General features: G+C 35.9%; 2 protein-coding genes across 7 annotated transcripts in view; one reads left to right on the forward strand and one right to left on the reverse strand.

Moving 5' to 3' along the window:
• LZIC (leucine zipper and CTNNBIP1 domain containing) overlaps window positions 1–12,128 on the reverse strand; it is a 288,552-nt gene extending 276,424 nt beyond the window's left edge. The window contains exons 1-2 of one of the 4 annotated variants that reach the window (XM_044063141.1): window positions 11,985–12,128; window positions 8,263–8,363 (exon numbers count right to left, since the gene is read on the reverse strand). In XM_044063141.1, coding sequence (XP_043919076.1) covers window positions 8,263–8,363 — 101 coding nt within the window. In that variant the 5' untranslated portion in view covers window positions 11,985–12,128. Of the gene's footprint in view, window positions 1–8,262; window positions 8,390–11,820 lie in introns of all 4 variants that reach the window. The other 3 variants (XM_044063143.1, XM_044063142.1, XM_044063140.1) reach the window with 3 other exon arrangements.
• A 30-nt stretch (window positions 12,129–12,158) lies between these two features.
• Window positions 12,159–22,927, forward strand: part of NMNAT1 (nicotinamide nucleotide adenylyltransferase 1) — an 842,176-nt gene continuing 831,407 nt past the window's right edge. The window contains exon 1 of one of the 3 annotated variants that reach the window (XM_044063136.1): window positions 12,159–12,250. The gene's annotated coding sequence lies outside the window, so the exon portion shown is untranslated. The remainder of the gene's footprint in view (window positions 12,251–22,927) is intronic. The other 2 variants (XM_044063132.1, XM_044063139.1) reach the window with 2 other exon arrangements.

A 22,927-nucleotide genomic window follows, 5' to 3' on the forward strand; every position in this document is an offset into this window, starting at 1 on the left:
TAGTAACTTGAAACAGATGAGATTCATGAAAGCAGACAAAGGGGGGTAGTTGGTAGTCATGAATGTATAAACATAGAAAACTGTCTTTGAAAAAAATGTTTTAAGACAACAGTGAAGAATACTTGGAAGTGACTGTACAATAAGTGCATGACAGCTTTAAGTATATACAGCATTGTTTGTATGACTGCCTTATGAATGGATTAATAGATTTTGAATTATACAGTTTTATGTTGGTTGAATATCCTAAAATAGGAATTCGGTTTGGAATACCAAAAATTAAAGATGCAAAAAAAAAAAAAAAACACCATTTAGACCGATAGTGTCTGCACCACATAGCAGTACAGAGGAAATCTCACTGTTTCTAGAGTGTATATTAAATCCTATAGTTCTGGCTTTACCATTTTACATCAGACATTCTTGGGACTTTTTGAACTGCATAAAGTCCTTTCAGGATGTGTACAGATTTGAGGAAGGCAGTTGATACATGTTAACCTTAGATATGGTGTCTCTCTTTACCTCAATACCACAACAAGAAGGTATTGAATGTATTAGATTATATATAAATAAAGTATACAGATATAGATACTTCTCTTGTTGAACAAACTCCAACTGTAAACACGCAAGAAACGGGGTAAAACCACAAATCACTGCAAAGCCACACTAGAAGGAGCCGGACAAAGGATTTTACCACTTTCGTTCAATTTATTCAACAACAAACTTCCTCAGAAAATAAATCCCCCCCCCCCCCAAAAAAAAAAAAAAAAAAAAAAAAAAACCTTTTTAAACTAAAAACTGCAAATCACATGACAAACAAATCTAACTGTGCTCTTAAAGCAATATACAAGCCATTTTTAAACAAGCTTCATGTAAAAATGTATGTACACGTGTGTTATGTGTATATATAATATATATATATCTATATATATATATATATATATATATATATATATATATATATATATATATATATATATATATACACATATACACACACATACATACACATATAATATATATATATCTATATATGTGTGTACATATACATATATATATATATATATATATATATATATATATATATACACATACATATACATATATATATATATATATATATATATATACACATACATATACACATATATATATATATATATATATATATATATATATATATATATATATATATATATATATATATATATATATATATATATATATATATATATATATATATACACACACACACACACACACACACACACACACACACACACACACACGTATATATTAGTAATTTGCAAACATACACATCTTAAAATGTCTGCATTTTTAAAAAACATTTTAAATTGGTGGCTTCATTGAGACCAGGAGGGTGATCAGCATCAAATAAGATTTGTCATCTACTCTCTCCTTACATTCCAACAGTCTTAAAATCACCACAAAATATGCCTGAACTACTCTCTCAAGTACAAAAAAAGAAAATTTCTTAAAATTCTCATGTCACAGTATGTCGTACTAATACATTTGTCATATCCCTATTTTTTACTGCCGTACGGCATGACAAATGCATTAGTACGACAGAGAGAGACTTGAGAAAGTAGTTCCAGACATATTTTGTGTTGACTTTAAGACTCTGTTGGAATGTAAGGAGAGTAGATGGCAAATCATATTTAATGCTGATCACCCTCCTGGTCTCAAAGAAACCATCAATTTAAAATGTTTCAGTGAAACCATCAATTTGAAATGCTTCTGCTTTTTACAAATGCAGAAATTAAATGTGTATGTTTAATATACACACACACACACACACACACACACACACACACACACACACACACACACACACACGATTTTACATGAAGCTTGTTAAAAAATGGAATGTATACTGCTTTAAGAGCACACACTGGATAAATAAATCTAAGTGTCATTTCACTGGAGTACACTCATGTGATTTGCAATGTTTAGTTTAAAAAGGGTGATCTTTAAGAGATTTATTTTTTGAGGAAGTTCGTTGTTGAATAAATCGAACGAAAGTGCTAAAATCCTTTGTCCGACGCCTTCTTGTATGGCTTTGCAGTGATTTGTGATTTTGCTTCTCTTGTGGAATTATACTGCTCCCTCCTAGAAATAGTACTAGAGAATAACTTTTTTCTGTTTAAATCACAGATACTATAAGCAACTAAGGAGGGTAGCTATGGGGTCCTCAGTAGCTCCAGCCTTTGCTAGCTTAGTAGTAGGCTGGTGGGAAAGAGAAATTCTGAGTAAACTAAATTTTGCTAAAAACATAGTTTTTTTTTTTTTTATTGGCTGTTTTGTCGATTTATTTTTTATTATAGCAAAGATCCACCACAACTCAGTAACAACAATCACATCTTGGCTAGTATTAATAACAGTTATAATTTCTTAAAATTTGTGTTAAGAGGTGAAAGACAAGATTTTAGATGTACATTTACATTGGGACACCAGTAATAATAAATTTATAAGTAAAATCCATTGTAAGAGTACCTTTTCCAACAGTTATCTTCACTACAGAAGTAATCATCCTAACTATATAAAAAAATAACATCCCCAGAGGCCAATTTATAACCGCCTTTAGGATGACAAGTGAAGACAATGACTTTATGGAAGAGGTAAACGTCATTACTGCCTTGAGGCTATAGAGTAGATGTGTTAAAATAAAATGCTCAGGAAATTATTTCCAAGATATAAGAACAATTTGAATCCCATCTTAGTTAAAGGGTTTCAGCTGAAAGACAAGGGGAATTCTACAGAGGAAACAACTTTGGGCTAGATATATCCATTTACAGACATTTCTATGGCATTACGTTTCTGATGCCAGTACTAATAACTGGAAGATTACAAAAGGGAATACAGACCTAACGGACATCCTAGGTTAACAGCCTTTTTTTGTTCATAAAGAAGAATGGCAACATTAAACAAATGTTACAACATGACCACACTAAAGTAGAAGCCCCACATACCAGCAAAAACAAAGGCACTTTTAAAGTGCAATACTTGTACTGCTTGTAGGTTTACATATGAAGGGCCCTACGTGATGTTAGAACATTTACAGTACACTACAGAAATACCTGGAAGATATACTTGCCAGACTAAAGGGATAGTATACCCTTTGGGTTCAATCTGTCCAAGTTACTATACAGGAATGGGGACTAGGATAAAGAACATCTTTATGACATTACAACAAAGAATGAAAATAACGCCCTATATAAACATACCATTAGGTGCAATAATTATAAGAAGTTTCTCTTTGCATGTGGAAACCCATACCTTATGATTTAAGGGAAGGAAATTAAAAAAAATCAGGTGGAACAAAGAGAAACTGAATGGCAACTAAGATTAGAGGCAAATGACACCATAAATATGAAATGTTTTCTGAAAGACCGTACGTTGGTTATAGGAGTTTAGAAGTTAAAGGGTTAAATAAAGTGACAATTAACATTGGACGAGTTTTTAATTGTATGTTTAATGTGACTGGTTAACGTGATTTTATTTCATAGTATTTAAGCTTATGTATTTTTTGTGCAATTTATTTCTGAATAAGTCTATTGCTATTGACTGAAGCATGAAATAAAGTTATATTAATGCTAAATAGTTACTTTACGGCTAGTCTTCTGGTTTAACAGTGGTTTAAAGTATTATTTCTTAGTGTTTTACCGCTGTTTGGAGACTGTTCCAGTTTTTATTTTTGTTAAAATTTTTGGAGAAGTATCAAGTAAGGGCTAAAAATAGGACCCGTTTGTAGAGTTCTACACTATTTATAATTTATGCCACTTCAGTAATATTGTTACTGTTAAAGGCTGAACAAGGATAGTCTGATATTGGGGCCAGCTTAGCAAGTGAAATGTTATGCAGCTGTTATAAGACAAGACATGACTGAATTTCAGTTGAGAATGCAAGATGAAATGTTTGAGGTATACAGATTCTGGCCACTTCTGGTCTGTCACACTAAAAAGTCTTATGAGTTTGTAACTGATGTAGATGGTCCAGTGTGGTCTGGACAAATTGTTGGGCTGAGGAAAGGTCAGACAGAAATAGAACATCCATGGGAAATTCTGAGGCAGAATAGAATGAGAAGGTGATCAGTAAATAAAACACCAATAACGTTGTGTTACAAAGATCTGTTTGCATGTAGACAGGAGATAAATGGGTGAAAAATATACTCTCAACTCTTCCAACTTGTCTCACATTTTTGCCCTTTAACTTGCAAAATTTTTGATTTTCTTTAAAGTCACTGATGTTTACCATCAGCCAAGTACCAGTCAGAGTTTCATACGTCTTAATCTTTAGAAAATATATGTTGATGCGAAACTTACAGTTGTATTAACTCTCAGACAGAGTAATATTTAAAAGCTGTCCCCAATTTGTTTGGTCTTTGTCCCTTGCTGTTTTTGCCTATGTCCTCAGGTTTTCAGCAAATAAACTGAAAGTACTATTAATTATTTGACAATGGTGGGAAAAACTTTAAAGTTGGTACACTTAAAGGTGTATATGGCTATGGATCTTATGGTTCCCCACGATCAATTCCATCGTATTATTCCCATGCTCCTAAAGGTACAGTGAACAGAAAGATTCTGGGAAGGATGAAATAAATGACAGGGAACACATTAAAAACAGAATTAAAATGACAGTTAAGGAAAATAGCAAACAATTAAACTTCTCTCTTTAAATGCTAGTAGTTTAATGGCAAATGAAAGATATATTCTTACTACAGATTTACTTAAGAAATGGGATTTTAACACTACTTACCCTTCACAATATACTTTTTTAACCAGAAAAGAACAGTTTGCAGATAGCGGAGAGAGGTAAATGGTACTTTATTTTGGTTTTGAAGAATAGTCGAGGATGATAATATTAGTGAAGAATACAAAGTTTAAGGCTGTAACATTTTGGAGATGGAAGGAAGGTTATTGTATGTGGATTGTAGACTGGAAATGATATTTGTTGTTTTGTACAGTTGATCTACATGCTCCAGTAGATGGAAGTAATGGATATGAGGTGTTTGAAATATCAGGCAAATATAGAAGGAATAGTTTGCATCACAAGACTGCAAGGAGTTCTACCTGTAGTAAATAAGTAAGGAAATCTTGACAAAATAAGGATGGTGGACCACCTTGGCAACTGATGACTTAAAGAAATATGGCTTTGATTGATGAGGGAAAAAAGGCCTACTATAGGGAGGAGTTAGATGATGAAACTGATTTTTTATTTTTTTATATTTCTTCATATATATATATATATATATATATATATATATATATATATTATACACACACACACACACACACACACATATACACACACATACTACATACACACACACTAAAAAGTGTTCTACTCATTGTTGAGGATGTTTTTCAGATAAGGCCTTAGTGACTTTTGTGAGGAACAGTGGGAAGAAACAGAAGGTTTGGGAAGGGGAATATGTGCAGTATGTTTTTACGTTTTGTGAGAAGTGTGTGGTGCATTTTGATTAGCTGTAGTCAGATCAAGTAGGAATGAGATATTTTTTGTGAAATTCAGGCAGATCAGTGGGTGGCTTTATAAGGAAAAAAAATAAGATAATGTTAGCAAACACTTTGAACAGTAAGAAAACAAAATTATGCTTGTAAGGAGGCACAGCATGTGGAAAATGCACATCCAAGTCAGAATATGAAGATGTGTTGGGTAGCCAATTGTTATCAAACAGATAGCTTAAAGTTAAAGCTAGTTTGTAGAAGAAATTAAGATAGATGTAGTGAGTCCTTCATTATGTGAAAAGAAGAAGAGGGGCCAGCAATACATGGGCATTCAACTTGATGAATATGATCAGCAGATTGTAGAAACAGATCAAAGGTTAGATTTGGTGAATGGATATCTGAAGAACATATTTTGAGTCATTTGTCAGAATTTTTTTAACCTGCAAAAGCGAGGGATGTTTCTAGAATTTATACTGCAGAATCGGATGATGCTTTGAAAACGCATAATAAAGGAATCACCAAACCTGAGTGAAAACACAAAAATTCTGTTTTAGCTCCAATTGACTGTCACACAGAATGATAGGGAAGAATGAATTATATTAAGGGGGAATACAATATCAGAACAAGGGGGGATTGTAGATTACTACATAACGTGAGGTTTATCTCCTTGTTGGGGAATAGCGTATCAAATTTTAGCCAGAACTGTTTGGAAAGACTACTAAATGTTTTGAGGAAGGAATTTGGGACTGGGGAAAAGAAAGATGCTAGTGTTATGCCATTGTGGGTATGAGAAACTGAAGGTCTGATACAGGGAAGGATACTTAGTTAATATCGAGTCTGGAAAGTAATTTTATACTATAGAACACAGTGCATTACTGAAGACATTTTTATTGTTGGCAATAGGATATGTTTATGCATTGCTGCAAAAAATATGCACAGTTTTATATTACTCCAATTATGAATGGTTGTTTTTTATAGATTTGCAAAATGAATGTCAGTATCAGGCAGGGACATCCTTCAAGACATCTGCCATTTGGTTCATTTGATGTTATTTAGGTTGTGGGATACCTGGTGTAGGTGACGCGTCTGGGGGACTGTTAGTATTCAATCTGTGCTGACTTACACAGATCACAATATTAATGGTTGAAGATAGTTACTGTGAATGAATTGCTGGAAAAGTTGAACAGGAGGAGCTCCATTCTCCATATCAATGCTCATAACAAGTGATTTGGAAGGGGAAAACAATGGTTAATAGAGCTGACAAAAGATGCTGCTCATGTCTAAATGTCTGCCCTTTCAGAAGCAACAGGGGCATGAAAGATGGAGAAGGGAAATATGTGTGTGACTTATGGTAACTGCTTAATATGGCATTCAAAAGAAATTTTCATGACAAAAACCTTTACACTGAGAATGGCCACTAATGGAACAGAGGTATATTCTGTGACAGGTACATGTATAAAAATCATGGTCATTTGGTTTGGGGTTATTTGGGAGATGTCATCTTAAGCCTACAAAAACAAAACATTTTGTATGGTGATGTAGATAATGGATGGTTGGCCATGTTACTGACATTTTAAGTCCATTCTGACTTTTTCTGCACTGTCTGCAGAATGACGGCACACTTTCAGATTTTTTTAAGCTATAAGTAGAATGATACAGGTGATAAAAGGGAAAAACAAATAGGGGAATGTTGCTGGATTAAGTTGGGGACAGAAGGGAACTCAGTTAAGGAGATGCAAAAATGCAAGTTAGAATTTCTCTAAGAAAGCTTACTATGAGTTCTAGATACCTTTTAATGGAAGATTGGTACAATAGCTAAAGGCAAATGGTAGAAAACACAATGTAGTAAACAGTACTTTTTTTTTAGGCCAACTCAGAGGCTACCTGTTAAGGCATATATAAGGTACAAGGATCTTTGGTGAAAGACTGCATTTTTTCCATACTGTCCTACAGCAGAAGGTTAGGGTAGAAACTGCTAGTTAGTTGCAGTAAGACATCAGCTTTGAGGGTTTTGTTTTTATTCTGGTGGGACCAGGTTTTCGAAAAAAAAAAAAATTATTTGTATCATCTAAAAACTAATGAAAACTGAATTTTGTGGTTATATAAACAACACTTGGAATGTATAAAATATTGAACAGTATTTGAAAATAGACTGCATTATATAAAACATTTCTTGGTTGAAAAGAAATGTACATGATTTTATAATGTTATGTTACAAATAAAAATCCCTTCTGTTTCTTTACAGTTAAGTATTATGGCATATTTTACATCCACTTATGTTACCACCAAATGTGGCAGTTTGGGCCTTAGTTTAATGCCTTATACGAAGGACTGTGCTTCAGTAGTGAAAGACCCCCTAATGCCACTGTAAAGTGCCAGTACTGCCATATGAATCCAAGTACCGGATACGAGACTAGGCTCTAGTTTTCTGATCTTCCAGGCATCAAAGCAAGTGTAAAACTTCCTTATACACAAATGAAAACCCCCTGTCAACTGCTACTGAAAGCCTGTACAAATATCACAGACATACAGAATGAGCCATTTGTCTGGATGTGTTGCAGATGCATAACTTGTACAGGACATTCAAGGTCCACTTTCACAAAGCATGCTCCACTGTGCACCTTGCTAGTAAATATTTTCAGTGATGGCATATTCACGTGTGCAATGCGTGTATTAATGCGAAACATCTGGCTGTGTACAATATCTCCTTGCTGTTCATATTCCTCTACTGCTGCTGATGCTTACAGGACAAAAAAAAAAAAGCTGGAAAAAGCATACTTACCGACATTCCTCCAGGTCCTGCAGCTGCTGCATCAATCTGTCTAACTGCTCCTCCAAATTCTGTTTTAATTTGCTAGTTTCAGTTTTTCCTCTTGAAGCCATCTGTACGGATATGTACAAAAACAGAGCTAAAAAAAACAAACCTGCTTAAAAAGATTACAAACACAGCCCAATGCATTTTTCTATATTTAGTTAAACATTTTTGCTCAGTGGATTCCATGACTATACCCCACTGACACCAGCTGTTCAACTCACCAGAAACACCGTTTTGCATCCTTCAATGAATGTATGCACCTTCTACTACTTCTGTTACAAACTACATAACTGTACCAAATGGGGCCCTTTCTAACTCTGGTCCTATCCACAACAGGAAACTGGTCGACACTGATATGGGCCCAACTCTCTTACTCCCAACCAAATTCTAATTCAGCGCCCCCCATCCCCCCTATTCAGACAGAAAGGGTAAATAAGGGTGTTGAGGTCTCTGCCGGACTCTGCCTCAGGCTATTCACCTAATCAACTACATAAGCCATGACGTGAAAAGAAAATCCGAACAGGGCTTTAAAAGCCATAGGACAAGCTCTGATGATCAAACTCAACTATTTCTTCCATCTCTGCAGGGGGAAACATTACAATAACACTTCCCTGCCACCCCCACCAGCAGAAATCAGGGTTATGGCTGCTTCCTAGCAAAAGTAGGCCTTTAAACAAATATACACAACATCCATTCCTTAACTTGGTTTGCAAGAAGCACATGTGAATACTAGAGCCTGATATGTAGCCTTTGTGTATTTTAAGCATTGTAGTGTACACATTTAACAGTGTGCCTTTAGAACTACTAATCACACTTGTCTACTTTCTTTCTTTCTTTATCTAAAAGTGATTTAAGACGGCCTAAGTTTAGGCATAAAACACTTCTAACTTAGAGATCTGTGCTTGAGGAATAAACAGATTTAACAGCTTATGCATGAATAGAGCAAACAGTTCTGATCTACAGACCTGTACTACAAGATTAAACTGATTCAACAGTTTGCATAAGAATTTATATTTACTTCATATTTGTTAACTAGGTAATTGGGCTGATCCATGGACCATTTTCAGTAGCAAACTTATGCATTCAATCTCTACTTATTATTTACAATTGCATAAAAATTAAACAGCAAATAATTCCAATTTGGAAACATATACTATAGAATTAATCTGATTTAAAAGCTTGTGCGCTGCACCCTATAGTCAAGGGTACAGGGTTCGAGTCCTTCCTCCTCATTTGCTTACTATGGGATTCTGAGCAAGTCACTTGACTGAAAAGGGACAGTAGTGCCCTGTAGGCTTACCTGGTTAGCAATTGTAAACAGACAATTAAATCTACTGAAAATTTTGTGAATTCAACAAGCACTTTTTGGGAAGCAGAAGAAAATCACAGTGCCTGGTGAAACCCCTTGCATACAAAAAGAGAACAAGCAAACTCAGCACAGACTGTGACAGGAATTCAGAACTGAATCCCAGACCTGCAAGTCAGAGCTCTTACCATTGGGTCAGCAAGCTGCCCAAGTTATCACTTTTTTGCAAGTTTTATTTTTTATAAAACACTGCTAGCATGTACTATTACTACTACAATATAATTAAATGATACGCTTACACAATAAACTAGAGTCTAGATAAGTATAAAACAGGTAGCAGATAAGGCAAAATCTGGAACAGCACAAACAACATAGACTGCCTATTTGTTCTACCCAATAGACAAGTTCAAAACAAATCATACACTTAACACAAAGAAAAACTGTACTCTAATCACATACAGAGCATACTACGCAAAATATGACAAACAGCACTGCACTGTCAAAGTATGTTACAACATGCTGCAAATGAAAACTGGTAAATGATTTTCATGGGCTCCGTAGCTTGTTGGATTAGAAAAAGAACTGCATAAATCCTAAGAATACCTGGTACAGCTGAAATGCCAAGGGCAGACATAATTATTCTTTAAAAGTCTGCCAAATTTCAGGTGTCCAAAGTACATTTCAATAACTGAACATGACCTTTTACATAAAAATTCACGTTCTTAAAAACTAATATGCAGGATGTTGTACTTTTACTACTAAACTGCCAGGGAAAATGGATGCTCCTAAAAGGATGCAAAATTCCCAAAGACCAACATAGAGTAACAAATGCCAAAATTGTCATTAACCAAGGAAGCGGTTCTCTTTCCTGGGTAATAGTATTATTTTAGCATCACTATACCACAGTACCACCACATAAGACCTATCAATCTCTACTACAGACATTAATAAAGTAAATACAAAATACCTCTCAACATCTTATTGCTAGAATTAGGGACATTGCCAAAAATATTGGGACAACAATGCCTGGAAATAGGGTCAGATTTTGAATATTGCTCCTCTTAACTAATAAAGTTGCCATAACAGGTTTTACATTAGCATGCATTTTCTGAAAGATATATAGAGTCTGAAATGCAAATGATTGCCATTATTTATTGCCTATTGTGATTGCAATCCTCAACTTGCCAGAAAACCTCACATTTTATGAGGGACAAACCAGAAATACACAACACATATAGGGAAAAATCTGGGCATTCTGCAAAGTTCAGAACAGTTGAAAGATAGCTTGTACGGATTTCAAAACTACCATTCATCGTACAGTTATTTGTGATCTGCCAGTCTTACATAACAGTAAACCAAATCCAAGAGACGCTATAATTTTTATAATCAAGCAGAGTACTTCCCTAGTAACATTTAAAACCAATATAGTTAACTGCATGTATGACCACACACATTTTCACTAAGGATATGTGGAGATAGAGAAACCAGTATTGAGTGCATACCTCTCAACTGCCCACATTTTCAAATAATGTCCAGATTTTTGACTATTGTTTTTGGTCTGCTCCTCATAAATTGTGTGGCTTTCTTGTAAACCACTGAAAAATGAAGCCAGTAAATAATGACAGACCTCCGAGTTTCTGACTTCATACCCTTCAAAAAGTGCATGCCAATGCAAAACTTGTTATTCTAAGTTATAAGATGAATATTTAAAATTGTCCCTATTTTGGACCTTTGTCCCCCTATTATTTTAGGTTTTGTCCAGAGTTCCTGTCCCCAAGAGGTTGAGAAGTATGATTTGGCGATGCGGCTACGCTCAGCAGAGCTTCCTAATGGATTCACGTGGCCATAAGCTTAGTACAGTAAGAACCTGTAACACCAAGTACATCCAATTTTCACCAATTTGTGACTTCAGTCCACATATACAGCGATACCTTCCGTCTTCTACACTAAAAAGTGGCACTACAGTCTGTACAGACTCCCCTCATGCCAGTATACTAACAAAATTGATGGGCAAATATTCCCTAAACAGAAATGTATGGAATTATACTTATGAAAATCAGAGGTCAAGAAGCAATCCAGCTAATACTATTGCCGGACTAGAATGGCGTTCAATTAAAAAAAAAAAAAAAGCATTACGGCTGTCATAAGACGAAACTATCAGAACGAGTCATGCTATAACAAATATTAGCAGTTTATGTACGTACAGTTTCGCTACATACCTTTCAAAAGTCCCCAATTTTGAGTCGAATGTTAGCTCTGTCCCTCTTAATCTCGCCTAAAACTGGCGAATTTTGCCGAAAATAAATATGAAAAAAACATTCAACACTCTGCAATCTTCTCCACTGTCTGTAATTTATAATAGCCAAACAAAAGAACAACAAACCTTATAGATGTGTAGAAGATGCGCGAACTCAGTATTATTTTATTCAGAGCAAGTTAATCTATCAAGCTGTCTAAACACAATCGATTTAAATTAACATTGTCTCAGAACTACAGCTATAAAGGAGTGCTACAGGGAATAATACTGAGGTTGCACTAGCGCAACGAAATTAGAGGTCGACTCTTTAGGAGTAACTTTTGGTTTATTGTTCCTATATCCTGGACTACTTTAGTAAACTCGTGGGAAACTAATTTACGAGTCTTTAGTTGGTGAGTGTCTTTACACACCCTCAAATCAAAAGATGTGAAAGATCCCTGATCGTTTGTAGATCCTTGCATTTGTTCGTTTTATGTGTTTGATATTTTTTATACTTCTTTCATTAGAACTCGCTTCCTCCTTTCTTATAAGTATATATTGTAAAAATAAATACTTTCTAGTTTTCTGCAACATGTTTAATGCACTGTGCTCTGAAAATTGAGGCATAGCTTAAAAGTCTGGGAATAAGGTCTGCATATCCGTAGCATATGTTGTGTGTGTGTGTGTATATATATATATATATATATATATATATATATATATATATATATATATATGTGTGTGTGTGTTCTCAATTTAAAAATGATTAGGGTAGCAGAACCACTGTAGAATATCAATGAGTTTTTTAGTTATTTGACAAGTCATGGTTACAGATTCGGAACTAACTTACAGTTCTAAATTGTATGCAAAAGTAATGTTTTGATGTAAAAGTAAGACTCAAAAAGTTCAGATGTGTTGTGCGAGTGGAGTTTCGAAACTTTGTGGGGGAGACTCCTTGTTTTAAGATCGTTCATGGAAGAGCGAGGAAAGTTACATGCAGGTTAGCTATACTAGTTGATAAAGCTTGACAGACGCGTAAGATAGGATTTTGTATCTATGTTGTACTCGGTACACTTGAATTTATTTTTCACATATTTTAAGTTTTTGCAGAAACGAATCAAAGAAGCAGAGACAAATGCATCAAAGTTTTGGAAATGCACGTTAGTAGTAGTATTTAAAATAACCACTTTACTGCAGTTGTTTACTGTAAACTAAAACGCTTAGATGAATCGCGCGATATGTGGTTGAAAGCTATTTAAAATTTTTAAAGTTAAACAGCTGATAGTCAAGTATTGATATGTCTCCACGTACGCTGACTCGCAGACAACCGTGATTAAAACCACTACATATACTCAACCATAAGTGCACATTTTCATGCATATGCACATGACACAACTGTAAACAGTAAATTAATGTAGTTCTAAAAAACTGCTGGGAAGTCGCACAACTATAAATGTAATGCTCATGCATCTGTGAATAATAGCAAATCAGGAATATAAAATATCTGGCCCAATATTAAGTTTGTATAAAACTGGGTTTCATATGAATGACAGGCTGCATGTGCTTAAATGTGAAAATCCATATATATGTTGTACATAAGCGTAAGGCTATCCTTTCAATAGTATCTATAGACAACAGATAATTGGTAATACAATCACTAATAAATTATTCTTTAACATTCTCATATCAAACCTTTTCATGGTGGCTTTAACTACAGTCTGTGTATGAAGAGCCAGCTGCATTTCCTCCTGGTAGATTTGTTCCATTAAATGCCAACATTTACTTGTTTGAGGGTGGTTAGAATCTTTCCATTGCCACCTGATTTTGCAACAAAGAATACTTGTAAAAGACTAAGTCTGACTGGAGAACTCTAGCAAGCAGGGTGTGCCCTATACAAAACTTTTGCCAGTCTCTTTGGTATTAGAAGTAAACCGTGCAAGTAGTTCAGGCAAATAGTTATCACTGTGGAGATGATGTACATGGTAGGGTAGCATATAATGTATACAGAGTTCTGCTCCGATGACACTTTTCCCTGGTCTGCCCTATAAAGTTCAGCCAAGTTTTTGTGTGTGTGTGTGTGCATGTATGACAGTTGAGAGACACACTGCAACTTAAATTTGGTCAGTATAAAGGAAGTGAGCTGCAAGTAATAAAATGATGCAAGTTAGATAGGTTTGAAGGGATGTTTCTGCCAACTGGCAAATATCACTTACCAATGGTGATCCTGGAACAGCCATGATAAAAAGATATGAATTATTTGAGGACAATATTGATTTTTTATTAGTTACATTTTTGGAGAGCATGGGTAACACCCCCCCCTTACATTTTTGGAGAGCATGGGTAACCCCCCCCCCCCCCCAAAACACACACACACATTTATAAATGTCAATGTGACGCGGTCGGCTGGCCTTCGAAAGACATGCGTGAATGGGCGTACCTTTGCTGAAGGCTGGGCGTCAGGCTGGCAACTCGGCACCATAAAAATCGACTGCTAATCATTAGCGGACCGGAGTTCCGCTGTGGCGACCCCTAACTGGGAAAAAGCTGAAAAGACAAACAAATGTGACTTTTTTTTTTTTTGCAACTTTTTCTGAGCCACTCCAGGTGCATCTTCTATTACATTTGCGTATAGTTAGTGCCTAACATAGCAGATATGGTTTTATGACTAACCATGATGCTACTTTTAGTTAATTGTAAGGTGTTTTGCTGCTTTACATAGTTTTTAAATGACTGATGATGACAGTGACCACAATTCAGATGAAGTCTTGTTTTTCATTCTAAGGTTTGTCTTTGTGGTGTAAAATTTTGGCTTGGGTTTTAAAAATGCCAGAGTTTCTTTGATGTGCTTTGAAGGAGTGGACAATGGCAGAAGTTGTAACTAAACACAGTCAAAACTAGAAAGTTTACAAAGTTGTATTCTTCATCTGTAACACGTGCTGTGTGCAGTTCTGAAAACCCTGCCTGTTAAAATGGATAGTCTTCCATAAATCAGTGTGTTTATCTAATTATAAAATAAGGCTGAAGCAAAGGCTTCTTAGTAGAAAAGGGTAGCTTACTCAATGTGAAAGGGAGGAGCAGGAGGATGTGGAGAGTGTTTTATTTTTGTATTTATTTATTTGACTGGGGGTAGTGGGCTGATCATTATAGCTCCATTTTAGTCATACCCCAGGAGTTGCAGTAGGCAGCAGAGAAGCTTTGTCAAGACATTGTTTACAGTTCAATATGAGAAATATTTTAAGAAAATACATGAATTTCAGAAGGGCAGGAGAGAATAAAAGTTGCACAAGAGAAAGGAAGGGCTGAAAATGGAGCCTTGGCTTTGTGCAGTTTCCACAACCCATGAGAGTGTTTGTTTGGGTTCACGGAGTAGCTAGTTGTAAAAGATAGTTAATCAGAAAAGTATGGGATGGTTATAGAATTAACTGGCAGAGAAGATGTGGAAGTACAATTGCACCGTATTGTGAGTGAATCCTGTACAATTCTTGATGAAAGCTAGTTGGCTAACAATATTTCAGTGTCACTTTCTTAACTATTACTGTAAATGGAAAGTTCAAAACTTGTGCAGTGATTCTTAAAAGCACACTTGTGGGCTAACCAGAATTGTGTATTAAGCTCTAGAAAATACCATGACAAACTTCCATTTGTCCTTCCATTGTATTTCTTTACATGTTTGGCATACTACACAACTTGAACTAATTCGTACAAGCTTCTCTTCATTATTAAAATGTAAAACTTTTGCTGCTTCAGACCCTTTAGTGGAGACATACAGCTGCTCTGTCTATACTTCCAAGAACTGTGGCAAAGTAGTAAGTTTCAATAAATAACTACACATAAACTTGTTTGTTGATAGTCTAATTACATATATGTTTGACTATGTTGTCTAGTTATGAAGTATTGCATTTGTGCAGGTTTAGTATTGTCATATTTTAGACACATACACCTCAACTGTCCAGATTTTTGAATAATATCCAGATTTTTTGCCTCATATATTTGATCTGTTCCTTATAAAGTTTTTTTTTCTGGCAAATCGTTAGCAAATCATTGAGGGTTGAAGTCAGAAAATAATTCCAGACATTTGAGTTTCAGATTTCATGCCCATTAGAAAACTCATGGTAATGCAAGACCTGTTATTCTGTCAACTTTCTAAGTTTGTAAGAACAATATTTAAAAATTGTTCCTATTTTTGGGCCTTTGTTACCCAGATTTCTTATTCTAAAAGGTGAGAAGTATGCTTGGACAAAAATATTTAATTAAAAAAGTGGTATAATTGTAGCAATACTGGAAGGACGTGTGAGTTACACTTTTGTGTACTTCCTCCTGGTTTGAACATCTGATCCCTCAGGTTTCATTCTTGAGATCAAAGCTGACTGTTACCAGATGTCACATGAGTTATGACATTTTGCTCTCATTTTTGGTGTAGGCATGGTTAATAAGGTAATTTAAAAATGCTTAAACCTCACTGTAAGGATGCTTTCACGCAGTGAGTACAGTTCTCTTTAGTTGTTTTTTTTTTAAACTGTAATACTTTTGGTGATTAATCATGATGATGGTTGTTGATTCTTGAGGTGCTAAATAAACGTAAAATGTGTCCAGGAACAGCAAGGGACTGAAAGCAATAAAACTCACTTCTAATGACGAGGTGGTTCCTCAATAGTTAGTCAAGCCCAAAATCCAATAAACAAAGAGTTTAAAAGGAAATAATCTGTTGATGAGCACTGAGCACTTTTGTCTTTGCTTGAAAACTTCTTCAGATGATATAGGCAGCACCTTGGTGGTCACAGTGCCTTACCCTCATGCAAAAGCATGCTGCCATACGCTTGCTTAATGAATGCTACTCTCTCCCAGGTCACATGTCGTGCCTCTTCTGAAAGATTGCTGGAGCATGTGGCAATCAGTGCCCCCCCCCCCCCCCCCCAGGACGAACACTCCCTCCTTGCCTGCTCTTTTAAGTGCCTGAGCTGCTAATTGAACTCTTGTCAACTACGTCAATTGTAGTGCGTTTTACAATTTTACATCTGTTCATAATGAACAAATGTAATTAAACTTGTTTATTAATCTGAATACGACATGCAGCTGAGAATAGTCTCTATTTCAAAGTGACATCCACCACATTTGTGAAGTTGTCCAGAAGTATGACTGTATTGGCTACCTTGACAAATTAAGGAATATTCTTGTGAGCTTTTTGGTAGACAAGACTAATGTCCTGGATGACTTGTGTTTGACTTCCATCTTGAGAGCTGTAAGAGCTGCTCTTGAGGGTTGAAGTAAGTGGATGATGCTAGCTCAGCTGTCCCACAGGGAAGAACTTGTTTTGGTTCCATCACAGGCCAGCAATCTGGAGGAAGACCCAGGATAATGCTTGTGCAACAGTGAATGTGGAGCACAAGTCTCTCAGTAAGTTCTTGCATGCCAGTTGTGTTGCTGTAAACCCACAGTGCTCAGGAGTCTGGTGTAAAAGGCAGTGTAGTGTATTAACTGTCCACGAGGAGTAGGAGCAGAACAAAAATGACAAGGAGGAGGAGGAGTAGGAGCAGAACAAAAATGACAAGGAGGAGGAGGAGTAGGAGCAGAACAAAAATGACAAGGAGGAGGAGGAGGAGTAGGAGCAGAACAAAAATGACAAGGAGGAGGAGTAGTAGGAGCAGAACAAAAATGACAAGGAGGAGGAGTAGTAGGAGCAGAACAAAAATGACAAGGAGGAGGAGTAGTAGGAGCAGAACAAAAATGACAAGGAGGAGGAGTAGTAGGAGCAGAACAAAAATGACGAGGAGGAGTAGTAGGAGCAGAACAAAAATGACAAGGAGGAGGAGTAGGAACATAAAAATCACGAGGAGGAGGAACATAAAAATCATGAGGAGGAGGAAAAATCACAAGGAGGAGGAGTAGTAGGAACATAACAAAAATCACAAGGAGGAGGAGTAGTAGGAACATAACAAAAATCACAAGGAGGAGGAGTAGTAGGAACATAAAAATCACGAGGAGGAGGAGGAACATAAAAATCACAAAGAGGAGGAGCAGAACAAAAATCACAAGGAGGAGGAACATGACAAAAATCACAAGGAGGAGGAGGAGTAGGAACATAATCACAAGGAGGAGTAGGAGCATAACAAAAATCTCTACTGCCTTACAGGATGGCTGCCACAAGCATTCAATCCTTGCCTCTCCTGTATATTCTGTGTGTGGGTTTGTGAAGGACTTAAATAAGCCCATCCTGAGATGGTCTTGATATTCATAGGGGACAGAATAGCTCAAAAGGAAGCTAAATCAAAGATATGTGCACAACATGTGTAATTTTGCTTAATTTTACCCCAAGATGTTTAATACATATTTTCCCTGTTCATTGTAGAGAGGAATATGTGCCAAATATATTTTGTTCCAGCAGCACTAAAGCTCCATGCTAGACACACACACATACACACAACTTTTTGACCTAGACTTGAGAAATAACAGGCATGTCATTAAAACGGTCAAGTACAGTTGTTCTGGAAGTGATAAATCAATTCTGAAAATGTAGATGACAGGACTGTATTCATCAGGGTGTAGACTGTTTCAGAAGGTCAACGGTATTTTAAATACTTTTTTTCAGTTAATGACTTGTTTCTCATTAACCAAAAAAAAAAAAAGTAAAGATTATTTACGCCCATTTCTAAATGTTACTTCATTCAGCAAAATCAGCATAATTTTGACTAACTGCTGCCACTGAAACAAATGCTGTCACATTCCTGGTATGGGTCAAACAAAAGACGGTGATCACATTTTTAAGAAAGTCCGATGAAAATTTTACAGCACCGGGTAGATATGAACACTGTGGTTATTATCAACTATGTAAAAAAAAACAAAAAAAAAAACAAAAGCATGACGTTTGGAAAAAGGCAGAAATAAGGAATGTCATATAGATTAGTAAGATTTTTAAGAAAGTCCTTTCATTCCATGCACTGAGTGTTGTTGTATCTTTCGGCTTTTCCCGGTTAGGGGTCGCCACAGCGGAGCTCCGGTCCGCTAATGATTGTTCGTTGATTTTTACGTGCCGAGTTACCATCCCTGACGCACAACCACGCATGTCTCCACGCACTGAGTGTAATGTGAATAATAAATTACACAGAAATGATATTTGTTCACCCACTTTAAACATTCTCGCAACATTTGCACATATTGTATAGTAGGTGGATTGGCTTGTTTTTCAAGTTTGGTTAAATCAAAACTAGAGTAGAGGATGCCAGTTTGCAGTCTGTGTTGTGGTGATCTCTTCAAAATTTAAAAAGGCAAGACCTTTATTAATCGGATTTTAAATATTAGGTTCATAGGTAGGTACTAGGTTATCGGCCCGAGGGCCTACACAAGCCTAGCCAACAAGGTTCCCTGGCTTACACCACCCAAGAAAGTTATTTTCCTGTGCCACTGTCGAGCAGAGACACAGAAGTGATCCCCAGGGTGCCACTGTCGACCAGAGACACAGAAGTGATCCCCGGGGTGTATTTCCTATTTCCCATCCACTCATTTTTCTTGAAGATTGCTAATGAAGAACTTTGCTTGACATAGATGGGTAGCCTGTTCCAGAGTATGGGAAATCTCTCGGAGAGGAATCTACCAGTCAAACATTTCTAAAGATTATAGATAGCTCAGACATTGACCATTAACTAAAATCTTTGAAAAGCTGTCCTATAACAGCTCTTCAAACATATAAACAACTATGTTTTTCTGTGATCAACAAATGTGCCTTACAGCAATCGATATGTATTGCTGTATTGACGAGGAATGCATCTCAGCTGGTGTCTTTGTTGATATTACCAGAGCTTTCAAGACAGTTGGCCACCAATTTTTCCTAATATAAACTTAGTTTGGAATTCAATATCTTACTTCCAAACTTATCTTAAAAACAGAGCATTTTGAATTTTTTTTCAACAAATTCTTTCTTAGTCAAAGGAACACTCAATGTAGGTGTTCTGTAAGATTCAGTATTTGGGGATCTCTACTTTTTTAAGCAAGTCTTACATTATGACATTAAGGTTAGGTAGGTGTATGGTATGTGGATGATATCCTCTTGAAGTCAGCAAAAAGCATGCCACTCATCAGACTAATCTGCAGTCCAGTTTTTCACCCCTTTGCACATGTTGTTGTTGTGTCTTTCGGCTTTTCCCGGTTAGGGGTCGCCACAGCGGAACTCTGGTCTGCTAATGATTGGCAGTAGATTTTTACATGCCGAGTTGCCAGCCCTGACGGACAACCTTCAACGAAGGTACGCCCATTTACTCATGTCTCCACACAGAAGACGCTCTAGCTGAGAATCGAACAGGACAACGTCTTACTGTGAGGCGACAACGCTACCGCAGCACCACCACCGCAGTACTTCAGCCCTTTGCACATGGCTTCAGTTTAATAGACTATTAATCAAGTCCATTAAAACTTGTTATAGTATTTTCGAATTAAAAGGAACTCCTCACAATATCATTGTTAGTACTTAGACTTAAAAAGTAACCTTATAATTAATGTAAATGAAAAAATACTTTGGAGTTAAACTTGATTCCCTTCTTAACTTCACTAATCATGATGAAGAGGTTACCAGTGAAGTTTTTTCTCACCTAAAATTATGCTGTCACATTTCCCACCTCCTATTTCCTACTGCAAGGGCATCCATAGATAAAAATGTTTTAAGCACTAAACTAGAATCTGCTCTGTTGCTCATTAACCTACATTCAGCCCACAACACACAAAAACTTCAAACAGAGGAATTCTTATTCCTTTTGTTCCACTCTCTAGATATCCATCCAGCCATCTACAACCCCTTTTTCCCATTTGTACACATGGGGTTGGGGCGTTACTTAAGCAATGACAATCTAGAGCCAATATTCCCACCACCAGTTGCCTTCTGAAAAAAATTTCTGTCTTCCCTAATAACTGTCATAATTTCCACTAAGCATTGATTCTCTAATAAGTGATGAAAGTATCAGTATTGTATTGTTTACTTCATTTCCTTGAGTCTTTGTTAGTTTTTATTGGCATAGTTTATTGGATGCGTTTCAAAGCTTCAGGTAAATATACATGCTCTTATTAATTTTATCAAGTTCAGTCCAGTTCTTGTACTCTGGGTAATATATGTAAATTTTGAGTTCCTACCAGTGAATTCAGATCTTCATACTAGACATTCTTATACATTTCTTTAGAAATCTACCTTTTGTTATATTTTCCTGATAACTCCTCCTTATGCGTCTTCAGTATTGCAAACCAAGTTCCAGTCCCCACCCATATGTATTCCCTTCTGGAAGCTGATTATTGCTCCCAAAATTATGTTGCAGTTTTAGATGGAATCGAAATAGACGTCCGTGTAAGCCTCCTCCCTTGTCATATAACCCCTTAATAAACCGCAAATGCATCTTTATTTTCTCCTCTTATCGCACTACAGTCAGTACTATTGCACTTTCCTTTTGTCCCTGGTGTTCTGTTGACTGTCAGTATCAAAATCCTTTATTTGCAAATTCACTTTATTTCTATTCAAAATGCCTTCTGCAATAGCGTTGTTTGTACCCTACATGTCTTAATAAAATTCATTACTGTTTGTTTGCCTTTGTCTGTACTTGTAAGACCATTTATATTCCATGACAATAGGGATGGAGCATACATTATGATGGATACATATTATACACAAGTTATTTTGAACGTATATTTCCAGCTTGTAGCTTACATGCATACACTAATGTTTGTCAAGCTGATCTCTTGTTGTTGTTTGTCTTTCGGCTTTTCCTGGTTAGGGGTCGCCACAGCGGAACTCCGGTCCGCTAATGATTGGCAGTAGATTTTTACGTGCTGAGTTGCCAGCCCTAACGCACAACTTTCAACTTTGTCCACTTTTATAGAAGGTTCGTAGATGATTTGTTTTTTCTTTGGACTGGCACTTTAGAAGACCTATATTTCTTCAAAAGAGAAGTCAGTATGCTCACATCTTTTTTAAAGTTTACTATGTGTGAATCTACAGACAACATAGCTTTTTTAGACGTGTCCATTCAACGTTTGGCAAATGGAAAGTTAAATACAGGGGTGTTTAGAAAGTCTTGCTACAAAAATAATTTATTGCACAGAAGTAGCATGCACTCAGAACACATATTTACCAATATTGTAAAAGGACAAGCCATTAGAGCTTCGATGTTAAATCCATTACAAGATGATTTCGAGGCAGAACTAGTAAATTTGGAAGGAAGATTAAAATGTAGGAATTATAGAAACAATGAAATTAAAGAAGGCTTTTCCCTCACACAAGAAGCCAGAACGGAAAAAGCCTGTCCTATTTTTTCTGATAAAGGTATAATTTTTTATAAGGAGACGAACAAGGATTTTGATAAGGTTTTCAAAGACCAACTAAAAGTTAGTTTATATTACACTCAAGATGTACATCTAATCAAGAATGTTATTTACAAACATTGGGATATATTAACTGTTAGCCCTGAAATCGAGAGCATAATAGGAGAACAACCTAGGTACATTTTTAGAAACAAAAAGAATTTAAATAGAATGTTGTGTTTTCCACGTTCTTTACAAGAAGAAGTACAGGGTAAAAATTATGTTATGAAACCTTGTAACAAGTGTAACTTTTGTTCCTATATTATTAGTTCAAGTATGTTTATACATCCCAACAATGCACAGATTTTTAATTTTAAGGTAAAAGCCACGTGCAACACAGAACATATAGTATATCTTGCTACCTGCGTTAAATGTAACTCATTTTACGTAGGAAAGACAGATAGGAAATTTAAAAATAGAATCAGAGAACACATTTATCAAATTAGAATCAAATCAGAGGTGAATGCACTTTCAAAGCATGCCTTAGAGAAAGGAATAGAACACACTTTTAAATTTATGGCCATAGACATTAATATATCCAATGAAAGGGGAGGGAATGCTAGAAATGTTACAGAATGTAAAGAAACCAGTTGGATTATTAAGTTACAGGCTCACATATTCCCTGGTTTGAATGAGAAGATTCCCTTGAAGCCCACATTAATAGATAGAAATTCTAAAATAAAACAAATTAAATATAATTAAAGTAAGTGATTTTAAGCAGTCATGTGTTTATAGTTTTTAGAATTAGAATTCATGTA

The sequence above is a fragment of the Protopterus annectens genome, chromosome 2.part1 (genome assembly GCF_019279795.1).
Source record: "Protopterus annectens isolate FY-2018-M chromosome 2.part1, PAN1.0, whole genome shotgun sequence".
NCBI lineage: Eukaryota > Metazoa > Chordata > Ceratodontiformes > Protopteridae > Protopterus > Protopterus annectens.